At 38.6% G+C, this 26,683-nt stretch overlaps 1 protein-coding gene across 1 annotated transcript in view; it reads left to right on the top strand.

Moving 5' to 3' along the window:
• zmat4a (zinc finger, matrin-type 4a) overlaps positions 1 to 25,004 on the top strand; it is a 147,287-nt gene extending 122,283 nt beyond the window's left edge. Inside the window, exon 7 of the mRNA XM_039620490.1 lies at positions 21,554 to 25,004. Within this exon, the coding sequence (XP_039476424.1) occupies positions 21,554 to 21,581 (28 nt within the window). The 3' untranslated portion in view covers positions 21,582 to 25,004. The remainder of the gene's footprint in view (positions 1 to 21,553) is intronic.
• Positions 25,005 to 26,683: the final 1,679 nt, after the last annotated feature.

Genomic DNA, 26,683 nt, shown 5'->3' with positions numbered 1-26,683 from the left:
CATTAAAATGGGGCTCTCGTTTTTCATTTGCTCTTTCTTGAAAGATTGGTGTTGGGATTTTTTCGCCTTTTTTGCTTTTTTGACAGTGGAGAGATAGACAGGAAATGATGGAGTGGTGACACACATAAACACTTGCATAGTAAAGCTTTTATGAGTTAAGATTGTTTTGTTGTTAATCGTATCTTATGTAGCGCTTTTCTACTCTAATTAGCCACTCAAAGCATTTTATACCTCATTCACACACACTTTGTTCTTCTTTTAAGTGTTTTCTGTCTAACATTCTCAGGGTTCAGTAACCTGCATAAAGATAGTTTGGCATGTGGCCTGGGGCAGCCAGGGATCAAACCACTACCCTTCTGATTAACACATGACCTTCCCTACCTCCTGATCCACAGCCAACCTTCAGCCATTTGTCATTATGGAAAGGAAGCATGCAATAAGATTTATATCATCTATACACAAAAGAAACATGCATTACATTAGTATATTAAATGGAGATTTTACCAAGAATCTACAGATACTTCAATTTTTAATGGCAAGTACTTTTTGGATGATACTGAATGGCAACATTTTAACTCTGAGGCTACTAATAACTTCTCCGTAAGATCAAGTTATTTCAGGGACCCAATGACAATGCAGGTGCTTATTTCAGTCAACACAACTTGTGCTGTGTTGGCAGCTGACAGTGAGGAGCTGTCCAAGGACAACTTTACAGGGAGCAACAGATTGAAGCCCACAGGTTAAAATAAGAGTAAGTAATGGATAATAAAGGATTATCAGCCTTTCTGACTGATTCCCACACAACAACCTAATGCTGTATCTGATAACTGTAAATCCGTTGCTTCAAACTGAGACTTAATTATCTCTGCTTTATCCATTGTGACCTGCAAGTCTTTTGATAGTACGAGCAGAAGTGAGAAGAGTGACAGCTCTGTGAGATAGGACTTGGAAACCATTGTGCTTTGAGCTACATAAATATCATGAGACATCTGTAAAACATAAACATTTGAAGGCGGTGGGGGAGTTGTTGAGCGTTTGTACGCTAGCAGAGCAACTAAACACATTTAAGTTGTCATTTGGCACTCAGGTGTTTTGCATAATGTGTAATGCAGGCTACAACATGCAATATGTAGTTAAGACCTCTACAAGGAGGCTGCAGAGAGAGGCGATGAGCTGGATTATTATTGTTATTCATTGTTATTGAGGCAGCCTCTAAAGGATGGTGTACTGTTACACAACAACAACAACAACATGCGAACAAGTCTGACATTATGATAGAATTATAAACATAATTAAATATAAACATAATTAAAAACTGCTCACATATTTACTTTACCACCTTTTAAACTTTGTTATGCTAAAACATTAAATACAACTTTAACTTCAAACACAGGTTCATAGGCGATACTTATAAGCTATAAGAATACATCAAATACTAACAGCCAAAGTAAACAGGTTTACCCTGTTTACTTTGGTGCAAACAATAATCTGCTGAAAAAGCAAAAACAATAATTTGCTGAACAGGAACAAGGTGACTGAAGGCTGAAACAGAAGGCTGGAGATTTGCACACCATGAGGGAGGACTCGACTAAAAACAGGGAGAAATGAACAATATATACCCAGAAAGGCAGAGTGGACACACCTGGGAACATAGCTAAACAAAATCTAACTGACGAGACAGTGGAAGCAAAATTGAACATGACACACACAAGACAAGTGATTGTCAAAATAAAACAGGAAGTGACTTGTTAGTCCAGGCCAAAAACATACAAAGTTGACAGAACACAGGGAGCCCAGGGAGGCTTTAATGAGACATAATACATGACCAGGAAAATTAACAATTTAGTAATATTAACAAAAACAGACTAAAACAAAGGAAACCAAAGACTACAAAAAAGTAAAATACTGTTAGGTCTAAAAAACTCATGTATCAAATAAGATGGCGTTGGAAGGTTAAGCCACATTTTTATTTTTAACTCTTCAGTCAAACTATAATAAACTGCCTGGTGTTGTGTTATACTGTTGCTTTATTGTTATATTATTGTCTGTTTTTAACGTTTGTACCAGTCTGTGCTTGTCATGGAGTTTCACAAAGTCGGCTTGATAATTATAAAAGTATGAAAACTGCATGTTATTTTTGAGTGACTTGCCACCCATTGATTATAAACTGCAGCAGTCTGACGACAAAGAATTCTTCTGGTTGGCACTGACAGGCCTATCCACGGTCTCTCTTTAGTGTGCTCTCAGTCGATGCAATAGGCTAGCCTGGGGAGCAATCAGCCCCTTGAGGCTCAATCCAGCCCATCACCAATCACCATCAGCACCTGCATGATACTTCCCCCCTTCCCTTCTATTCAGTCAGTTTCAAAGAAGTAAAACGTGTGCATACAAATGATCACATCTTCAAAGCATAAAAGAGCACTCATTAATAAGCCTTGACACTTTTCCTTATTGCAATTCAGATAGCATATTTACCCGGTGTGTTCAAACGAAAGAACGTTCCAGCTGGTAGCATTTGTTTTCTGTACAGTGTACGCAGGCTGGTAAAGCTATCTCTGCAGGGAAATAAACTTCTGCTTATTTAGACACAAAAACAAAATGGCCTTTGAGACAAACTTGGGAAACATCAGTCAGCCGAGATAGTGTACCCATTTGAAATTTTGCCTCCATCTAAATTAGCATTTCAGGGCTGAAAACACTGTGCAAGGAAAAAAAAAAGTCTATTTTCCTGCACCGTTCGAGCTATCGACTGTGTTGGGGCTGTTTATTCAATAAGTCATAATTACTCTTTTCTAATGTAGTGTTATACTTTATATATTCACACATGCAGATACACAGCGCTTTGCAATGGGAAAAGCAGGGTTGGTCATGTCCACGTCATGACTGGTGACCGCAACCCTAATCTTAAACTCTAACTCTGACCCTATGTTTTGGGGGGGGTTTCATCAGAATTATCATCTTTTTTATTTCTTGATTTAAAAAGCATAATAACATATCCTGATTAGCTGTTTAATGATGGAAAGCTACCCGATGCACCGCATAGGATGAACTAAAGACACAGGATTAGGTTTGGGTTCAAAATAGTATCCGACTGCAGGACCAAGCAGACAGAAATCAGAACCCAAGCCAGCAGTATCAGACGGTAAACAGCAGAGAGGCGGAAGCTAGAAACAGACAGGCACATCAGCTGAAAAAAGCCCACAAGTAATTAAAAAAATAAAACAGGAAACAAATTTCAGAGGGAAACAAAACACATACAGTAACACTAAGACAGGAAAGCAGTGAAGGAAAAAAAAAGAAAAACACTTTAAAACACAAAAGAAAAACAAAAGAGGAGTCAAGGACAGGGTAGGAACCTTGACACAAGATACACAAGCTCTTTCCACTTTAGCGTCACATTCTTATCCTTTGAAGTTGTGAACTCAAAGTAATTTTCATACCGTTATCTCTCAAAGTTGCAGACCGCTCAATCACTTTTCTTCTGTCTCCTGCATTAACCGAGCTGAGCCCAGTGCTGTGCATGATTAAACATCTACATGCAGCTTTAATCAAGCAAGGGACTTTACTCCTCAAATAGTAGCTGTAATGTAGTTACTGTATGTTATATTACTATTTTACAAATAAATGTCTTGTGATTGGAGTGATCTGTTGCTGCCAGCACGTGGGTAAAGGTCACTGGTACACTGAGCACCATGAATGCATGAATAAGGAGCAGCAGGCAGTCATACACTTCAATCTTTGTTTAGTTGTTTATTTGTTGAGCTCAACTACAAGACATTTGCTATATAAGTATCTGATGGCCTGGTTAGGAAATAATGGAAAGCTTCATGCAGACAGAAGAAGTGTAACAACATAAGAAAGATAATACATCATCCCAACAATATAAAAAAATACTGAAATTTGAGTTTGAATCTGTATTTAAAGGTTAAACCAAGCTTGATATAATGACTCAACTTTTCTTTGTTATGTAACAGTTGCCACAGCGAGATGTCCCAAACGCAGGACACCGGGAGGCAGATTAAAAGAATGCAAATTCTTTTTTGAAAAACAAGCCAATATTATTACCAGGTGATGAGAGAGTGGAGCAAACAAATCTGCAAAGGCAAAAATCCTAGAACAGTCCAACAAGTCAGGCACAGGGAGATTGCAACATAAGTGAGAACACAAGGGAAGCTACCTGCCCACTAAGGGCCAGATTTACTAAATGACAAGACTTTCTATGCTGGATTTTTTTAAATAGAAAAGAGTGTGTGTGTGTGTGTGTGTGTGTGTGTGTTGATCTATATATCACAAATTGTGATACACAGCTGAATTTGTGTCGGTCCACCACTAAAAAAAGCTTATTTGATTACGGTGAAAACCTAATGCACTGTCCATGGTCCTGAAATAAGTGAGTTAGAAAACGTGTTTTTTAAATTTAATTAGCATAAGTATTTATCAGAATAAAAGCAAACAGCATCTTCAAATTATCTAACCAAATAAAAACCTTGAAATGAAAAATGGGTACGTTTAAAGACTTCTAATGCCTGATTATTATTAGGATAGAGTCCAAAGTCAGCACCATCCTGACTCCATTCTCTTCATTCTTCAGCCATTTTCACTTTTAACCCCAGTGCACACGCTGTGAAATTCCTCCCACAGAAGTCATAGTATGTTGAAAGAAGTTGGAAGATGTTTTGTTATTATTTGGTATCATTTGCTTTCTTTTGGTTGAAGCTTCCAAAACCAAAGTGGTTTTTTTTTATGCCAAAACCGCTTTGTGCTAGCATAACACATGAATAAATCTGGCCTTTAGTGTCTAAATCTAATGAAGTAGTGAATAAACCTAATGTAAAGTCAAAAGTGCGCACAAGCTTAAAGTTAAAAAAATGAAAGCTATTCCATGAATTTTCGTTCACAATGAATCTTGATCCACCTCCCACTGTAGTATTTCCCCCGACCTTTACACTACTGACATAGGTGCACCCAAACTGACAGCTGTGAGTATAGCTTTCTTTTAAAAACATGCATCCATTCCATGCATCCAATTCTGTTTCCCAGTTTCTGTATTTTCTTTCTCCACTTTCATTCGCAAGTTCAAAAATATGAAGCTCCCTCCAATATGCCACACATAGCAAAGTTTACTTATCATCCATGTTGAATGTGATCTGTCACAGTCTTGTAGTCAGTAAAAAACACCAACAGCCCGCCATCACACGGTGGTATTTACTACGCCATATTTATCTTTCTGCTTCATGAACTGAGCAGGACAGCCAAGTGCATTATTAGTTTTGGTCTCTGGTGAGGTTTGTGCCAGGAGCTGTTGGGATAATTTGACTGGAAAAATGACTGAATGTGTGTCCTGTGTGTTTCTGAGTGATGATCTTCAGCTATAACAACTTCATCTGACATGAAAAATGGAGAAAGAATGAAAAAAAAAAGAAACGCGGGACACTATTTTTGTAATTGTCTTGGAGCACCTCTGGTTTGGAGTGTATTGTCTCCTGAAGCACAAAATAGCTGGGACCAAGGCAGGGGGGAATTTTCACTGCCCATATTTTCCCTGCACTCATCTTCCGTGTAATGGCTCTGCGATTTACAACAGCGCACGACGGGAAGCTCTGAAAGGGACCGGGCCTTTTTACACCTCACACCTATTAGCTGCTCAGAGGGATTTTTCAAAACCACTTTATGTGCCCGTAGCAGGCGGATATGGATGAAAAGAGCAGCTTCCAGGCCTGACAGTCATCATGAGCTGGGAAGGACAAAGGCGAAAGAGAGCAATACCACAGAAAGCGCTCGTCAAGGTTTTTATTATTCAGCCTCATTTCTCCCGATCATCAAGCCCCTAATTAATTCCCCTGTGCACAGGGAGATAACACAGGGACGCAGTTGGCTACAGAGGAGCAATTGTCAACCTCCAAGTGGGGCAAGTGCCTGTCAGATCACCTGTTTTTGTTTTGCTTTTTTTCTTTCTATCTCTTAGGCTGATAGTCACCCAGGGGCCTGCTGTTAGATGAGATGCAAACTCTCATTAATTTAATTCCCTGTCATTCACTGGAGGGTAATCAAGTATTCACTTTGTTCCTTGTTGTTTGTTATTGAAAACCATCTATCACTGTTGAAGAAGGCCAAACCCTGTGTGGTGGATGGGAGCCAGTTCAAATGATAAAGCAAACAATGTCTCTTGTAATAAAACCTCTCTGAACCAGTAGTTCTGCCTAACAGTTATATATATGATTAATGCTGTTAACAAGGTTCTTAAGCCTCTCTTTGGCTGAGCTTTGTTTGTGGTCAGCATCAGCATACAGGGCTCTGTGGTCCAGACCTGCCCACTAAAAGTCGCTGTGCCCCCCACAGTTAAATTCTCCTGATACATTCTGAATATAAGTTACACTCATTGCATATAATTTTGGTAATGAAAAGCATAAACACTCATATCTCTGATAACAGTGCAAACTCAATTTAATGTTTTGTTAGCAGAAGTTTTTGCAGAAATCATCGTAACTGATTTATAAATGTGTTGAGGATTGTGTCTCCTCACGGTCAGCTGCCCTTGTTTTCACTGATCCACTTGTTCACCCAGACAAAATATCCCCACTATTTGTCTTCTGTTTTGTCTCTACAATTTAAGACACATATTTTTACAGTTTGTAAATATCCATGTTGGGGGTTTTTTGTTTTGTTTTGTTTTCTGTATGTTTTTTTTCTATTTTGAAGCAAACTGACCAAATGCCCACCTATAAAGGTTTTTTGCCCCTCTAGTTCATATGATCTGCTGCGGAGCATTGGATGGTGTAGGTGTCGTTTAGGTTGGTCAGTAAACCAGTCAACTTTGGTCCAGATCAAATTAATTCCACAGTTGTTGGGTGAAGATCAAGTAAGTGGCATGTGTGCTCAAGAGAGGATAAATGGTGCTCACTTTTTATGGGACATTGACAACCCGCGCAGCAGTTTAGCCAGTAAATTTTGTGAAGATATCAGCGCTTCATAGAGTTGGATACAAGTGATTTAGTCTAATCTGTCCACCGCTTCTGCCGTGACATTCACAGCTGATTGTAAACAATCCTCGAGTCACCAAAAATTATAATTATAGACTTTATTAGAATATACTTTTAGTGGCCACTTTATTAGGTACACCTGTTCATTTGCATGTTAACTTTGGTATATAATTAGCCAGTCAAATGGCAGCAGCACAGTTTCAAGGAACCAAGCAACAGAATGAGGCGAGGTGATTTAAGGGACTTTTAATGTGACACGGTTGTTGGTTTCAGACTCACTGCATTGAGTATTTCAGAAACTGCTGATCAACTGGGATTTTGCTGCATAACCATCTCTAGAGTTTACAGAGGATGGGACAACAAAGATGACACGAGGTCAGAGAATAATGACCAGACTGTTTTGAGCTGATAGGAGGGCAACAGTAGCTACACTCTGATGCTAGAATTCACACCGGATAACCATAAGTGGACATTCGATTAGGGCTGGACCATATCATACCGTTCACGGTAATACCGGTATAATGTTGGGCAACGATAAGAAAATGAAATATCGCGATAGAATATGGGTAAAACGCGCATGCCTAATGCCTTTGTTTTCATACGCACATGGCGGAAAAAGCATGGCAGCGACGGAGAATGAGAAGGGTGAAAGCGGATCGTTGAATGAAACAGATGAACCAGAATTGGTTTGTAAAAATGCTGCAACTTCAGTGATGTGGAACTGGTTTAGCTTTCGTCCATCAGATACACACCAAAGCACAAATTTTGGTAGAGCATGCTAGCGGTCCGTCGTTATTACCGTGTTTTTTGGAAAATACGGCACACTTAAAATCAATCCTTTGATTTTTCTGAAAATCGACAGTGCCCCATATAATCCCGTGTGCCTTATGTATGAATTCTGGTTGTGTTTACTGACTTCGACCAGTCAAAATGTGGTTCTACACTTGGTTCTGGTTGTGGTTCTTTAAAATGGTTAATAACCTCACATTTAGTACAGACCCTAAAGATACACTGAACTGAAAAGTAGCTGTGTTTGGGTTCTCAGCCTCCCTTTTTCTTCAGCTGACTTAAATATATTGTAAGATGTGCATGCACTATTTCTTTCAAAACTGACATTCCTATCCATGAACTCCTGATGAAACAATTTATCATTCAAGAAACATGACTGCTTTTATTATATCTTTATGCTAACACAAAGTCTTTACAGTAAAATGCCAGCTGTAGTCACCGTACATCCAAAATATATCAAATTTTGATGATAATTTATAAATTAGTCCTAAGTTTGGTAGTATGGCAGATGACACCTGCCAGCTATGGTATGGCAGCCAATCTGAACTGGCTGTGGTCTGTTTGTTTCATGCAGAACATTATATTGAGTGCTGAGCTAAAGCCACCATGCAATATTTTTATATACCTGTCATTAGGGCATGCAGTGTACTGTGTAAAGGTACACAGAGGGTTATACATAATCTCCTGTTTGTTCTGTTTGTTTTGTATAGAACAAAACTAGTTCAGTGCTTAATTAACTGTAAATCATGCAGCATTAAGTCCTCCTATCATTTTTATCAGGGACACATCATTTTCCCACAGTAAATTATTAGATGTAAACCTCTTGTATTGTGAAATTGCTTGGGACAGGTGATTTCTTCCAGCACAGACCACACTGACAATCGTGACCCGCACAGCCACAGCGAGGGAGGCTGTTTATCACGAAGAGAGAATTAACTTCAAAGGGATTTGAAAATGTCCATGTGGAATGCAGGCTGGAGGATGAATTATGCATGAAAAATGCTTCACTAGAGTAACGTCCTGATACAATTTGTCACACACCACAGGAATACATGGCAACACCACCACAATATATGGCAACACCACCGCTTACAACCGCAAAGCTCTCCAGAGAGTAGTGCGGTGTGCTGAACGGATAATTGGAGGTGAGCTTCCCTCCTCCAAGACATCTACAGGAAGCGGTGCCTGAGGAAAGCGGGAGGATCATCAAGGACTCCAGTCACCCCAGCCATAAACTCTTCAGACTACTTCCATCAGGAAGGAGGTTCTGCAGCATCCGGTCCCGTACCAGCAGACTGAGAGACAGCTTTTTCCACCAGGCCATCAGACTGCTGAACACGTCATAGACACCTCACCCTCACTACTGGAACTTCAACATTATGCACTCCATACTGTACATTAATGCCACTGTTTTGCACATACCTACCTCTGTATATTTTATATTTTATATATCTTATTTTATTGTTTACTCTATTTCATTTGTAAAACATGTATATACACACTCACACACACACACACACACACACACACACACACGTGAAAAACACATTTAGTACACACATTCAGTAATGTATATACCTTTATATATGGTACATATATTTATTACTTTTAGATTAACCATTTTTATATTTTGCTTGTTGCACGTTATTGTATTTTTGCACAACTCTGTTGCTTGTGAAGCTTGCACACAAGAATTTCACTCGCATGTACTGTACCAGTGTACCTGCACATGTGATGTGACAATAAAGGTGATTTGATTTGATTTGATTTGATTTTTACATAAGTTGCAGAGTTGCCACGTGGGAGGGGTGGATGCAGTCAGGTTGTGCTGTTGCTCTCGTCCATTGAAGGTTGTGAAGCAGTGTAACCTACGCCGACTGTACTGTGAATTACTTAAGAGACCCTTCTTCACCTTAAGAAGTTAGCTGGGGGGCTTTTTATGCAGTAGTAGCATGAAAAATTTTACTCTTGACTTAAATCTGTGAAAGTATGATTGTGCAGAGCAGCACATTGCTTCAGGCAGTGTTTGAGGCCATGTATCATCCTCAAGCTCCTTAAAGTCTAAGCCACTTTTTTCCTATTTTTGGGGTGCCCGGTCTCCTCCTAATAATTCTTGTATACCTTTAGCCCTATAGCCCTAATGCACAATCATATTATACAGATCTTTTATTTTTCCCAGGATAAACTGACGCAGTAATGTCACATGAATGCATCAAGAGTTATATAACCATAAGAACAAAAGAAAAATAAATCAAACTGAACCACACAGAATCTGATCCTTATCATTCAGTGAACGGTAATGAACAAGTTATTTGGCTGGAAAATTGTTTTCCCAATTCTTGGCAATCCCGGGGAATACAGAGGGTGGACTGACTCACCCTGCCTACAACACAACTAGGTTGCCAGCTCTTCCTAGTAGGCTTCCTCTTGCTTCTGTAAATTTATTTTCCACATGTTATATGACACAGTCCAGCTAATTTAAAAGCCAGTCATCGATCTGCAGAGAAAGGGTTTTTATATACAAGACTGCTGACTGAATCTGTTGATGATAAAATGTCCTTGCAGTCATTTGAAGCATACGTCTCATATTAGTGCTCAGCAGTGATGTGTGAAATATGGGGCTGTGCTGGAGAGAAATGCATCAAGTTGCAGATACATGCTAATTAAGTGGTCAATAAGTAGCCACAGCACTCATAGTGCCAAGGGTGCTTCAAGTGCTCTGCACTTGACTCTGAGAAGTAGAGACCCCAGTTAGATCAGATGCAAATACCAAAGCTGGGAGAACCTGTGACAGGATTAGAACATTTGTAATATTGCAACCTCGGATCAAGTCAGAGCAGCTCACAGCTGTATCTGTAAAAGCCAGAGAAGATTAAATCTGTTACATGTTTGACAGAATGATAACCAAAATGCAGAACACTGCAGCAGTATTACTGAACAAAATTCAAGTTTTAATACACGATTTAATGAAGGCAGATAATCTAGAAAAATTAAAAGCAATACAGGTGAAAACAGTCAAGGAATTAGAAGTTGACAGACAAGGACATGATGGAAAAAAAAAACATAAAATAAGACAAGAAAAAAGAAACAAATACCAGAAAAAGAAGAAAACAGGAAGTGACTAGAAGTGAGACGCGAAGCACGCAGAGGCAAGAATTATGCAGATTTGGAGTCACATAGTCAAGATTACTAAGGAAGGTTCCTAACTGAGCTAAGTGAAGCATCTGCAGCAGTCATAATAAAAGCTATTCAAATTCTCTAAATACTAAGGAACAATTTAATTGCACCTTATAGGTCATGTGCTTCCTTTTCTTTAAACCTTCAACCTTGGTAAGGAAGTGATATGTTATATATAATAATACATACAGTAAGAACACGTGACGTAAAGCATCTAAGACCAAGAAGTCTTTAAGTGCAGTTAGATTTCACTGTTCTTTTTTCCTTGCTTCTTATTCATTTCCCATGGCACCTCATGATATTTCACATCAATGTGAAGGAAAGCTGATTAGGAAAAGTTTGTGTGTGGACTAGTTGGCCACAAACAAAACTAGTATGAAAATGGTGAGCACAATGCTAATTGCTTGTGTGTGCATGTTTATGTAAGCTTAGTGTCATACCATGTATGGTAGCAATACACACATACTAGAAAATAAGCTGTTACCAGCTGTTGCTGTAGAAATATAACACCAACCATGAACAAAACAAGTTCCTTCCAAAGGTAAAGGTTCACACAGAGATAATCCATAAACAGTTCTGGCCTGGAAGGACTGTGACAACAAAATGTTAAATTATGCACTTAACTCTGAAATGCTGTAAAAATATCACTATGTATGTTTGATTTATTAAACCCCCCAAAATATGACTATCCAGAGTTGGGACCAGGAAGCAGAGTTGCAGTCTTACACGCCTCTCTGCAGCTTCTCTCCTCCTGCTACCCCCAAAAACCCATCTCCATTGAGACTGTGTCAGCTCCCAAAAAGACAAAAACAAAACCAAAAACCAGCAATAAACAACTTAAACATAAAAATCACAAAGAAAGAACAATACAGTATCCACATCTGAACCAAAGAGTAAAACAGTGAAATGTGGATTATTAAATATTAGGTCTCTCTCCTCCAAGTCTCTGTTAGTACATGACTTAATAATTGATCAACAAATCGATTTACTCTGCCTTACAGAAACCTGGTTGCAGCAGGATGAGTATGTTAGTTTAAATGAATCAACACCCCGAGTCATTCTAACTACCAGAAATCCCGAAGCACAGGCCGAGGGGCGGTGTGGCAGCAATTTTTCACACCAGTCTATCAATTAACGAAAGACCAAGACAGACTTTTAATTCATTTGAAAGCCTGATGCTTAGCCTCGTCCACCCCAGCTGTAAAACTCAGAAACCAGTCTTACTTGTTATCATCTATCGTCCACCTGGGCCTTACACAGAGTTTCTCTCTGATTTCTCAGACTTTTATCTGATTTAGTGCTCAGCTCAGATAAAATAATTATTGTGGGTGATTTTAACATCCATGTAGATGCTAAAAATGACAGCCTCAACATCGCATTTAATCTGTTATTAGACTCAATTGGCTTCTCTCAAAATGTAAAAGAACCCACCCACCACTTTAATCACACTCTAGATCTTGTTTTAACATATGGCATAGAAACTGAACATTTAACAGTGTTTCCTGAAAACCCTCTGCTGTCTGATCATTTCCTGATAACATTTACATTTACAATAATTGATTACACAGCAGCGGAGAGTAGACTTTATCAAAGTAGATGTCTTTCTGAAAGTGCTGTAACTAAGTTTAAGAATATAATCCACCCACTGTTATCATCTTCAATGCCCTGTACCAACATAGAGCAGAGCAGCTATCTGAACGCTACTCCAACAGAGGTCGATTATCTTGTTAATAATTTTACCTCCTCACTACGCATGCGACTCTGGATACTGTAGCTCCTGTGAAAACTAAGGCCTCAAATCCAAAGTACCTGACTCCGTGGTATAATTCTCAAACACGTAGCCTAAAGCAGATAACTCGTAAGCTGGAGAGGAAATGGCGTGTCACAGATTTAGAGGATCATCATTTAGCCTGGAGAAATAGTTTGCTACTTTATAAGAAAGCCCTCCATAAAAGCCAGAACATCTTACTATTCGTCACTGATTGAAGAAAATAAGAACAACCCCAGGTTTCTCTTCAGCACTGTAGCCAGGCTGACAAAAAGTCAGAGCTCTACTGACCCAACAATCCCTTTAACATTAACTAGTAATGACTTCATGAACTTCTTCACAAATAAAATTTTTATCATTAGAGAAAAATTACCAATAATCATCCCACAGATGTAATATTATCTACAGCTACTTTTAATACCATCGATGTTAAGTTAAACTCTTTTCTCCAATTGATCTTTCTGAGTTAACTTCAATAATTAATTCCTCCAAACCATCAACGTGTCTTTTAGACCCCATTCCTACAAAACTGCTCAAAGAAGTCCTGCCATTAATTAATTCTTCGATCTTAAATATGATCAACCTATCTCTAATAATCGGCTATGTACCACAGGCCTTCAAGGTGGCTGTAGTTAAACCTTTACTTAAAAAGCCATCTCTAGACCCAGCTGTCTTAGCTAATTATAGGCCAATCTCCAACCTTCCTTTCATATCAAAAATCCTTGAAAGAGTAGTTGTCAAACAGCTAACAGATCATCTGCAGAGGAATGGCTTATTTGAAGCGTTTCAGTCAGGTTTCAGAGCTCATCACAGCACAGAAACAGCTTTAGTGAAGGTTACAAATGATCTTCTTATGGCCTCTGACAGTGGACTCATCTCTGTGCTTGTCCTGCTAGACCTCAGTGCTGCGTTCGATACTGTTGACCATAATATCCTATTAGAGCGATTAGAACATGCTGTAGGTATTACAGGTACTGCACTGCAGTGGTTTGTATCATATCTATCTAATAGACTCCAATTTGTACATGTAAATGGAGAGTCCTCTTCGCACACTAAGGTCAATTATGGAGTTCCACAGGGTTCAGTGCTAGGACCAATTCTATTTACATTATACATGCTTCCCTTAGGCAGCATCATTAGAAGACATAGCATAAATTTTCACTGCTATGCAGATGACACGCAGCTCTATCTATCCATGAAGCCAGGTAACACAGACCAATTAGTTAAACTGCAGGAATGTCTTAAAGACATAAAGACCTGGATGGCCGCTAACTTTCTGCTTCTTAATTCAGATAAAACTGAGGTTATTGTACTCGGCCCTGAAAATCTTAGAAATATGGTATCTAAGCAGATTCTTACTCTGGATGGCATTACCTTGGCCTCCAGTAATGCTGTGAGGAACCTTGAGTCATTTTTGACCAGGACATGTCCTTCAACGCACATATTAAACAAATATGTAAGACTGCTTTCTTCCATTTGCGCAACATCTCTAAAATTAGAAATATCCTGTCTCAGAGTGATGCTGAAAAACTAGTTCATGCATTTATTACTTCCAGGCTGGACTACTGTAATTCTTTATTATCAGGATGTCCTAAAACTCACTGAAAAGCCTTCAGTTAATCCAAAATGCTGCAGCAAGAGTCCTGACAGGGACTAGAAAGAGAGAGCATATTTCTCCTGTTTTGGCTTCCTTCATTGGCTTCCTGTTAAATCCAGAATTGAATTCAAAATCCTGCTCCTCACATACAAGGTCTTAAATAATCAGGCCCCATCTTATCTTAATGACCTTGTAGTACCATATCACCCCATTAGAGCACTTCGCTCTCGCTCTGCAGGCCTACTTGTTGTTCCTAGAGTATTTAAAAGTAGAATGGGAGGCAGAGCCTTCAGTTTTCAGGCCCCTCTTCTGTGGAACCAGCTTCCAGTTTGGATTCGGAGACAGACACTATCTCTACTTTCAAGATTAGGCTTAAAACTTTCCTTTTGCTAAAGCATATAGTTAGGGCTGGACCAGGTGACCCTGAATCCTCCCTTAGTTATGCTGCAATAGACGTGGGCTGCCGGGATTCCCATGATGCATTGAGTTTTTCCTTCCAGTCACCTTTCTCACTCACTATATGTTAATAGACCTCTCTGCATCGAATCATATCTGTTATTAATCTCTGTCTCTCTTCCACAGCATGTCTTTATCCTGTTTTTCTTCTTTCACCCCAACCGTCGCAGCAGATGGCCGCCTCCCTGAGCCTGGTTCTGCCGGAGGTTTCTTCCTGTTAAAAGGGAGTTTTCCTTCCCACTGTCGCCAAAGTGCTTGCTCATAGGGGGTCATATGATTGTTGGGTTTTTCTCTGTATTTATTATTGTGCTATCTACTGTACAATATAAAGCGCCTTGAGGCGACTTTTGTTGTGATTTGGCGCTATATAAATAAAATTGAATTGAATTGAATTGAATTGAACAGGATGGTGGCTGATTTCCTACCAATCAAAGATCAAGGGTTCAATCCTGGCTTCTCCTCTCCTACGTTGAATATTCTTGGGCAGGATGCTGGACCCTGAGTTACTCATGACACAGCTCTGTGTGTGAATGTTAATTAAAGTTCTTAGGCATAGATAAAAGCACAGCATGAATATGTGTTATTGGGTGAAGTTTAGCGAGCACTTTGAGTCCTCGCATAGAGTAAAAAGGCACTGAACATAAAGCAGTCCATTTACCCGTTAACTGAATTAAACAAACACGAATCTGTTTTAAACTTTTTTTTCTGCTGTATCACATCAAATGTAACACGACTTAACGCAAGAAGAAATAATGTAGAATGCTTTGAAAGAGAACACTGACTGTGAATGACATTATTTTGCTTTTCGTCTTGGGAACGTTGAAGAAAGGGAGATTCTACCTAATCCTGAATCTCATTAACATGGGGTTGTAAAGCATTTGATGCAGTATAGACTCATACACATGAAACCCTTCAGATATATAATGCACCATAGTGCTGAGAAACAAATTTGTTGTCAGAATAGAAAAAGAAAGATCCCTCTGCCCCCCTTCCCCCAATTTTTCTTTCATTGGTCTTAAAGTGTCTTCAGTTCTGTTTGTTTCCTTTTTTCCCATTTTTGGCTTCCTGGCTCTGTTTCTTTCTCTCTCTTTCACTCTTATATTCCACTATGCCTTTTCATTTTAATATCACACCATCCCACTCTGCATTTCCATGATAATGAGTGGAGAGACAAAAATATCTTCCCATGTTTGACTCGCATTGTGAAAACTAGTCAGCGTTAAAATAAGGTTCCTTAGTGTGCTAATTCTTTCATTAATGTGTGAAAATTAATATTTTTACATAAAATGTGATACTTTTCTTTTAGCCACATACACACAATTATTCATAAAGGGTAGATTTACATGGCTGCCAATAACAGTCAAATACGTGAATGCAAATTAGCCTGTTTATTTTTGGATTTCCATGGAGATTTAATGATGGGTTAAGGCGCAAATGCTTTTTTTAATCACATACGCTGGAGACCTACCTGAAACCAAGCAGAGTAATGAAATGTGTGACATAGTATTCAGTGATGGAAAAGTGACATAAAAATTGGGATTGGCCCTTAGCATTTGAAAAGCATTAGCTCACTTCATCAGGGTAAATTTGCCATAAACTCAGGAGTTAATTCAAATGCTTTCGGGGGAATTGCATATCCCGACAGCTTTGTCTTGAGCACAGCAATTCTTTATAATTAGTAATTACAGGAGTGTCAGGACAATAAACAACCAGAACTTTTTCTGTAAAATTTACACATTTTATTGTGTCTTTTCACTGGTCTGGCCCACTTATGTAAGACCAAAGTGGGCTGTATGAGGCACATAATGTAAAATGAGTCTGACGTCTCTGCTCAAGACAGTCAACTAACTAAAAGTGATTGCTTATTTAATCAGCACAACAGTTGTTAGCTATGCAAAAAATAATAATTTAATAATCAATCAGCCTTTTAGCATGTTAAACCTCTGCCATTAGAACAGAGGAATGATTGTAGCTGAATATGGGCAGATATTCCAAACTGTTTACTTGAATCATTCATTTCTACCCAAATGGAACTTGGTTTTCTTTCAAAAGCAAGGACATTTCTGAGCGACTGAGTGACCAAACTGTACTTCTTTTTCTACCCAAATACTTGGTGTACGAGGGAGAGGGTTACAAGATCTGTTTGTTAAGAAAGGTTCAATGCAGTAAGTCAAAACACTTTCTGTGTCGAGGTGTAAGTCTGAAGCATTGGTGCATTCTGCCACGTTAAGCTTTCCAGTGAAATAAGCACAACAGTTTGTTTTGTGTAGTTGTTTTTGTCTTCGCAAGACAAACACAGCAGGATGCTCTTTTCGCAGAGCAGACTGTGATTACTCTGCTTAGTTCGACTAAGGACAACATGCAATTCCCATTGCACTGACAGAGAAAAAGCCATTTGATTACGTGCAACAAACAACAGAAGCGATGCTAACTGCCAGTCTGTCATGTTCCTGCTCACAACTGTGCAGTCATTGTGTGTCCCCACTGGGGCAAATTGCACGATGCCTCTGAATTTTTTTTTCCCATCTGCTCTATCAAACCATGGGCACACTTGTTTGTGCTGTCTGAGGGACAGACAGCCTTTGGTGTGTCTTGACTGAGTCTTTAGTGTGTTGAGCGATTGAACCTGGGAGTATATCAGTCCTGCTAATCGAGGAGATGTCAGGACAGCAACTCTGTAATGATAAAGCGATAAGATGAGGCCATCTGTTGGTCTGGGTTGCTGGACCAATGCACAAAAAGCTTAAAGTCACCTATTCAATCACACAACAATTGTGATTACTTGGCAACTTTTGGACACTGGATGTCAAGAAAAAGAAAAATGATTTCATTGAATGCGTGGAACAAAAACGAGCAGAATGGTAGACAGAACCAGATCTCTACCTTTTTGATTCTGCAAATCGACTTATTGCTGATATATTATTATCTGATTTTTCAATCAACTGCAATAGCTTTAAGAGTTTCCTCTAGGGAACTATGCATCATTAATCTCTGAAGCAGTGCTTAAACTAACCACTTTATTTTTTTACTCAGTATAAACTGAGTCCTGAAACTTTGCTGCAGCAGATCATACTTTCAAAAGTTCAAAAGGAATGTTCTCCAAATGTCTCACATTGCACAAGTACAGAAACGTGGCTGTTGAAATGAATTGCAGGCCAAGTGTGCAGCCATCAGTCATAGACGGTATTTTAAAAGACATGCAGATTCATGCAAATTTCAGGGACTGAGCAACAGAAAAAATAAAGAATATTTTCTGACCTGACACACAATGTCTCGATCTGTCTTTGTAAATTAAATCTTTGGCATGCAAACAATAACTGATTCATGCAGAGGTGTTGGATCCCCTTGACCGCCTTTGCCCCTAGGCCTTGACACATGCAGGCCCTTGGGAAACAGGACATACATTTTAGGCCATGCTGTCATGTTTTGAACTGCATTCAATTCATTGAATTGGGGACTACAAAGAAACCTGCAGTTTTATTGAGGATAATGTGAGTTCACTCCACCCAACCCCCTGAAAACTCCTAGAAGACTTTATGGAGTGGAAGACTGGCAGGTGCATTGGCTGAAGTAAAGTGGATGAGTGTACCCCAGTCTCTTGTGGTGAAGAGACAGCTGAGCTTGAAACCAAAGCCATTCATTTGTTTCTACATTCCCTCCCTCAACTATGGTCACAAGCTCTGGATAGTGACTGAAAGAATAAGGTTGCAGTCTTGGTAGTGCAGGGGTCCTGCTTCAAACCCAACTATGGCCTTTCTCCACACAGAACATCAGCGTCTGTTTTGTCCTTTCTTCCTCCTCTCACCCCTAATCGGTCACGGGAGATAGCGGCCCCTCCCTGAGCCTGGTTCTGTGGAACTTTTTAAAAGGGATTTTTTTCCTTCCCACTCTCAGCAAGTGCTTGCTCAGAGGAGGTCACCTATGTGGAGAATAGCCTGTGGGTTCATTCCTGATTCAAACTTGACCATGGTTGAAGATAAAGGGCTTCAAATGCATAAATAAAGAGCTGTATGGCTGTATTTTTTTACTGGTTGATCTATGTTCCCACCCTCAGCTATGGCCATACATGCATGTAGTGGATGTTCCTCTTCCTCTGTGGGAACTTGTCTTGGAAAAGCTCCATAGTTTAGGACAGTTTATAGTCCTCTTCCACATAACAAGGAGCAAGTTTAAGTGGTTCTGATTAGGATGCCTCCTGCACACCTCCTAGATGAAGTGTTGTGGATATGTCCTACTGGTAGGAACTGTGCCAGGACAAGTGGCAGAAAGATGGATGAATGGAGTGATTATTAACTGGCATAAAAATCAGAAGGCTACAGACACCTTGATTATTTTTCTGTCATTTCAGCGCACCAAGTTTCTGCATGTAAAACGTACTATACAAAACTGTAATGTGACGAGAGATTCATTAACCTTAATTTGATTTACCTCTGTTTTCTTTTCTTTACTATTTAATGAGAGAGATGATTGACTGCAAATACAAATGGATTACCAAAACTTTTTTATAACATCCTGTTTGTTTTTTCTTCTTCAAAACACTTTACGGAAAGGTTTGCTGCATAACTGAGCTGTCGTATTTTTCATAGTACAAAACTGACAACGTTATTTTGAACAATATTTACCATCATGTTTCAGCAGTTGTGCAGTCGTCTGGCATTTCAAAACTTCACAATGTCAAAACAACTAAAAAAAAAGAGCTGTGTGTGCAGGAAAGGATTAATTTATGTGTTTAATTCTGCCGTTGCCCCCGATGGCCACTCTGGCACTGGTGTCTCTCTATTTCATTTTGAACAGACAAAATTAATGTTTACTTAGAACACTGGAGGGCCACACCACAAAAACATAAATGAAGTTTTGTAGTTGTAATAAAATAGTAAAACAGATACTACTATACGTCTTGGGATGCTCCGAGGATGGCGGCTGAGTTATGGTTGTATGTTTTACACAACAGTTTAAATTTAAATATGTGTGTGGAACTACACACTCATATTGTTTTTGTGCAGCAGTGCAGGATTAATGGAGATTCAACACAAAAGTCATGATATGTAAAGGAAAACTGAGGCTGAATGCAACAGAACATGACAAGAAACACAAACAGCCAGATTCTCTCTTCTGTTTGGAGCATTAAAGGATCTAAAAAATTATTAACTGGATAAGCACATGTTGGTGTGTTTTTTCAGCAATATTATTTTTAAAAAATACGAAGAAAACAAACAGGAAAAGGCTCTGCATATCAATTTAAATGATAATCTACATCTAGATCCAGTAATCTACATCCAAATAACACCTTTAGTCTTTTCCTATTTATTCTATTCTATTTATTTTAAAATTTCAGCTGAAGAGGAGAAAACACAAACCAAATCTTTTTTTTTTTGCCCTCTAACAAACCAAACCCTGCACAGTTTCCATAAGTCAATTATTCATATTTACTCTTTTCAATTCAAAACTTTTGCAAAATTCAAAAGGGAGCCTAAAACTTTTCAAATTTGGTAAATTTTTGGTTTGTCTTTTGATATATATACACTGGTCACTTTGTTTGGCACGCCATTTACCTGCTCATTAACATAAATTTCTAAGTAGCCAACCACATAGCAGAAGCCCAATGCATTTAGACTTCCTGCTGAAATTTGAGCATCAGAATGGGGAACAAAGCTGGTCTTAAATTTCAGAGACTTCCCACACAATCATTTTTTGCCTTTACAGAGAATAATTTTTTTTTAAAGAAAATATCTAATGAGCTGAAAATGTGTTTTTGATATAAGAGGAGAATGGCTGGACTTGTTTGAAGTGAAAATGTTAAGGTTTCACTTTTTTGCCTTCTTACACATCTGAATTGAAAAACTACTAAACTGCATAGCAACAGGGAAATGGGGAGGAGTTTTCTTTTACGGAGAGAAAGATGCCTGATTGGAGGAGACAGAAACTGGACCGAACACTGTCTATGGAAAGCCAAGTCTGAGGCTTCTCCCCAAATTTTTATCCAATCATATTCATGTGATATTTCTATGCTATTATTAAAACTTTATTCAAAACTTTATTCACTAAGGAGTGGCACCCTTTGTCTGTCAGGACAGCTGGACAGAGAGCGGTCCGCAGTGCTGTAACTGGAACTCTTTGAGTTTGTTCATCCTCTCTCAGAAAACAAACGCGACAACAGAAAGACAACAGTAACTCAGATAAGCACTGGTTAGAGCCAAAGTATGTAGAAGAGCATCTCTGAAAAAGAAGAAGTAAGAGCGTGAACACTGAAGAACTCCAATTTCTACCTATTTATCATATCTTGGTAGTATATGTCATTCCAAGCACACACCTCTACATCAGAAGAGCGCTTATGCTCATAAAACTTGGAGCTCTGCAGTGTGGAAGATGTTGATTTTTTTTCAGTCCAGCAACTGGTGAGGATGTGCATGGATTTTTTTCTGTTTTGTACAGTTCAAACACACACAGTTCACACAGTTGGACATTAAATGACTGGAAAAAACATTGGCTGGTCTGATGAGTCTCGATTTCTTCTGCGACATCTGCAAGGCAGGGTCAGGCCCAGTACTAGCAAAGTGGACCTAATAGTGAGTGTAAGCTTTGACATTGTTTTCTTATCCATTGTGAAACTGATGAGTTGCTTGACATTTTTATGATTCTTAAGTGGTGTAAATCAGTGTCGACCACAGCCAGCACCAAAATGTTTCTTTTCCTTTATTTTGCCATGTGCTGCATAAACTGTGTATACGATATCTGAAGTGTATCACTGATGAATCTTTTCCCTCTCTTTCTGTTTTTCTCCACCAGTCTGAAGAACCAGATATGTGTCCAGTGAGCGTGGGACGCCGATTAAAAAAAAACACAAAAACTACTACTGGATTGATGTCAGACAAGCTGTGTTCAGCTTGCCCTGCTTTTTCTGCCTCTGCCCTGCTTTTCGCTCCTCCCAACACTATTTCAATTTCTCTCCTCATCTCTCTATTTCCAACTCTCTCTCTGGCTTTTTACTCTGTCTGTTTTGGATATGTTTTTTTCTAACACTAGCACTGCATCAGCTCCCTCACCTGTCAATATAAAGCGCAGTTCCTCCGCATTGTTAGCCACTCCCAAACCATAAACCTTTAACTTCCCACTGCGGCTGTATTCTCTGCTTTTTTTTTTTCCTTTTTCTTGTTTTTAATTGTTTGTTTTTTCAGTCCACTGACCGTCTGAGAATATTAAAGTGGATCTGATACACAGCAGCCTTTCTAACATGCATGGACTGAATTTGACTTTATTTTTCACATGTTAAGTACTGTAAGTGGAATTAAGAATATAAGGGTTTGTTTGCTTTTGCTCAATTTAATGTAACACATGCATAGTGTTTAACATTGTTAAACACACACAGTCTCGCTCATTGCCCTAAATTATGTAAGGTATACACAGTGTAATTTAGTGCATACATTCTGGACCTAAATCCCCTTGTAGCTTTTAAGGGGTTAATGGCAATAATGACACTAGTAGAAGTCTAAAAATAATATGTAATGGTATTGTCTTCTATTGGCCATACTGAAGACTAAATTGCTCTTTTTTCTTGGGTTTTGGTTGTGCTGTAAGAAGACCACCAGAACTGGTGAGATTTGTCTGCATCTACACAGGATTACAAGTTAGTTTAAAATAAAATGTAAAGAATCATCCAGGTTCTGTAAAGCTTTCGACACTTTTAATTTGCCAGTCCTGGCACCATTCACATTGGTAAGAACTTTGCTTTCACCATGTTAATCGCTGTGATCTGGGAACAACCAACATCACTATAAAGCAATCAAGCGGGGTAAGAAACTGTAAAACAATCAGACAAGTCAGAAAAAGTTAGCCAAACTTTACTAAAGGAGAAACAAAGAAGGATTTCCCAAACTCTATCCATGTACCCCAGCATCATCCCAAGCAAAGCACCACAGATATTTTTCTCCTCAGGTCCTCCAGGATGCTTAGCTCATCTGCCCCAAGTTCTCCACCCAGTTAGCTTCGTTTCAGCATGAAAGGATTTGCGTTCCAAGCTCTTGAGGTCTTCACATGAGGTCTAAAGCTGGAAGTATTCTTCTGCAGACATACACAGAAAAGAGTGCTATTGCCAGTTGATTCCATTAGAACCAAATCATTTGCATAAACTAGATTTGCATAAACTAAAAGAACTGTTTGATGTCTGGAGCACCCTTGTCCCACGGCTTTGTACCATGGGAGGTGAAGGGCTGCCTCAAAGAATTTCTAGAACATTCCAAAGACTGAAAGTCACACATACACTCAATCTTTTCTATGTATAAGGCCATCCAGACATTATTACCACACTGGTTGTGCCATTGTAATCCACCATCTTCAGCTAACTCTGGGCTTCAAGTTGAAGTACTCTAACTACTCTGTCTGGTTGTTTGGCATTTCATGTTTCTTGCCCCTGTGGAAATTTGTCTTTGTTTTAAAGCGGTCCCAGACGACTTTAATAATAAAAAGTGATCTGTTATCATCATTGACAGAAATGATGTCAAAAGAAAGTACATTAAAGTTGTTTTTGAGGTATGAAAAAAGTTCTGGGATTGGGCCTGATATATGTGATAGGCATGCATATGTTTGCGTGCCTTAAAACCTTACCTGATTTCAATTTGGCTGATCCCCAGTTCAAGATCATCTTATTAGGTATGTCCAGACAGCTTCCAGCGCAGCTATTTTTAGATCCCTCCCTGGAAGTGCTGTTCTGACCATTTACATTTACACACTTTCACAATGGACCAACTTCAAATTATGTTTGAAAGTGACATAAATTTCAAAGCCTAATGGGAGGCGATAATCGAGACCAGAAGCATGGTTGTTGTTATTCATTCACTGGATTTGGACCATGACAAAGTGAGACTGTCAACACCATGTTGCTGTGGGATCTAAAGGGGGAACTCCGACAGAAAACGACCTGTCTTGTGCCACCATACTGTAATGATCTGTCATGTTTGGCCACACGAACACACTCTGCGCTGGGAGATCCAGCACAAATTACAGAGGCACAAGTAGAGGCAGACAAAATGCAACTTCCACAGACTGATCTGAAAAGCTGATCTTGAGTTTGTCAGGTATGGTTTAAATTGGGAAAAGTTTTTGATTTTTCTAGGCCTCGTCCAGGAAGTTGTTGATCACACCTGTTACAAAGAACAGCTAGGTTTCTCTTGGTTATAAAAAGGTGTCACCAGACATGATCTCTACCGCAAGTTGAAAAGAAGGATTTTGTTTTGTTTTATTGCTGTCCAATGCAGCATATACAGTCTACTATATGTAGTCAGTGTTTCAAAATAAAATAATATTTCCTTTCATTTCAGTATGGTCTTCATCTCAGGGAGGTGTAACTGGATGCTTTTGTGAAATTTAACAATGCTGTTGAGAGCTGAACATTCAAATGTACTGAATCCATTCCACCATAGAGACTCGTAGAATGTGTTGGTAGATGAGGTAGAAAGGACTGAAGTATAACTGTAATGGTTTCAAAGTATTTGATATTGATGTGAAGTGTTTTAAAGGGTAATTCAGCTTTACATATATAGACAGTATATATATTATTCAAAGCTTATGTAGCATTCTTCTTTCTTACATGTCATGTCAAGAAATTAAAGATGTTGACTTAAAAGCCAGTATTGTATAAATGAGCACTATAAGGAAAACTATAGATGAATAATATATCACTGTTGTGGACCAGATTAAGTTGTAATTGCTATCTGTTTACAATATAAGTGATTTTATCTACTATCATTTTCAGTGCTGTGTCAACTGCAGACCTGTGTTTGATAAATATGTAGCTTTGACTGTGTCGTTAAAGCGTTTAATTTCTCAGACCTCTAAGGTTATTGACAGCTGAAATCACTTGAATATGGAGCTGGAGATTTGTACTGTAGAGGAAAAGAAAAAAAAATATCATCTCGATTTGAAAAGTGGAAGAATTGTCGCTGGCTGATGTCAGAGCCGCCAGCTGATGTGTGAGATGCCACCGCCAACGACATTATGAATAATTTCTAGAAATGTGTTTTTTAATATTGCAAATAAGACATGCACGTATGATTTGTTATTGCAACGAGGAAAAAAAATGAATTGCATTGCTCAGCCTGAGTAATAACGTCTCTGTCCAGGCATTGCTTTGAATCAGTCATTTCTCCTTCATCACAGGATGTCCTCTGCTCATACACCCCCTAGTCCTGTTGTGCTCTGGGTTATGTGCTTTATTGTGTCTGAGAAACGAATAAAAGACACTTGCAATGATATCTTCTGAAAGTTGTTTTCTGTTTCTTTTATTGTGTTGTTTTTCATCTTATTTTTAATGCTTCTAAAAATCCTGTGAGAACTTTAAGTACACAAACTTTTAAGGTAGTGAGTCATTAGTGTAGAACCACAGCTACCAGTGACAACTTGAAGTAATCGGATTCTGTGTGACTATCAGTCTTTCACATAGTTGCAGAGGTCTTTTGGCGCGCTCTTATTTAGGTCATTTCAGTTAATTGATATTTGCGGCCATTTTTTTGTGCACAGTTTTCTTAAAGCTAGACTATGTAAAATCACATCACTAGATGTCTGTAGAGTGCAGATTGATGTTAAAGAATTCTGTTATTTTTACCACAGCTAGCATGTAATCCTAGCTGTGGTGGCCACTGTAGGACTGTACTCCATAATAGCTGATTTGTTTCAATTACTGTTTGTGAACAAAAAGAATTTTAACATATTTGAATCATATTCACACAAACACAAAAATCCTATTTATTTAGAAAACTGCCACCATTCATTAGTAGTGAGTGTAGGCTGTCAGTATTCTGTTTACTCAGAAGAAGGCTTTAAAACTTTAAGTAATATGATATGTATTAATGAGACAGTCATTCACTTATGTCAGATTACAGGGATACTGAGGCGAGCTGCTCAAGATGTCCTGAATTTTTTTTTGTTAGTAAGCTGTTTTTGCTGCTATTAGCCAGTGATGGTAGAAGTTTCTTTAATGTAGATCTATAATTATTGGATTTGGGCATTTAGCAAATAAACATGAGTAAGATGTGTTTTCAAACTTTCTATAAGTGCAAAAGTGTGATTCTAAGGAAGCCCAAGCAAAATAGTACTGTTATTGAGCCAACTCATCATCACCTGAATACAGCAGGGTTGCATGTCTAATCTGCTGATAATAAATAATTGTGAAAGTATTTTGAATAAATAGGCATGTTTATGCACTTTTTCCAGGTGCTGGTCACATCTTTTGCTTTCACATTTTAGCTTGTCGGATGATAAAACATATTTGGCTCAATGTTACGTGAATGTCTATGAGTTCTTTTCTTCTCTGCCTTTGATGTACTATATGTACAGCTAGACTATAACCACATATATAAATGTGATTAGGTGGACTGGCGATGTCCAGCTCTGGACCACGGTGGCTTTAACAAACGGCGCCCACTCTTATGTATTTTTCAGTGGATTAATTCCAAGTGAGAATGTATCAGGTCATTAGAAGACATAATCACACACAAATAAATGTACATTTATGAGCACAATATTTTATTTTCTACTAAATAAAATTAATTACTCTCCATTTTTGAAGTTTCTCTAAGGATTTCACCTGACTTTGTAGTGAATCTGATGGGATATCCACTCCTGGGAGGACTGCTCTCTAATCCTTGACATTGGATTAACACACACCTGAACCTCAGACAAACAAACTGACAAAACGTATGCTTTTATCAACTATTGTATGTATTCTTTTTAAAATATTAGTTAAAGTACTAGTAGTAGTAGTATTGCATCAAACATCAATTAATCAAGTGTATTCAATAAGCAGGACCTGGATGTTTCTTATCCTCTCAATTTTAACATATGGTTAAGTATAATAGGTGTTCACAGAAATAGATAGAATCCTTCTTTTTCACATGATTGTATAATCTATTTGCCTGACAAGCT

This window comes from Oreochromis aureus, linkage group 12, assembly GCF_013358895.1.
Source record: "Oreochromis aureus strain Israel breed Guangdong linkage group 12, ZZ_aureus, whole genome shotgun sequence".
Taxonomy (NCBI): Eukaryota; Metazoa; Chordata; class Actinopteri; order Cichliformes; family Cichlidae; genus Oreochromis; species Oreochromis aureus.
Note: the sequence above shows the minus strand (reverse complement) of the source record. Positions and strands in the feature narration are given on the sequence as shown.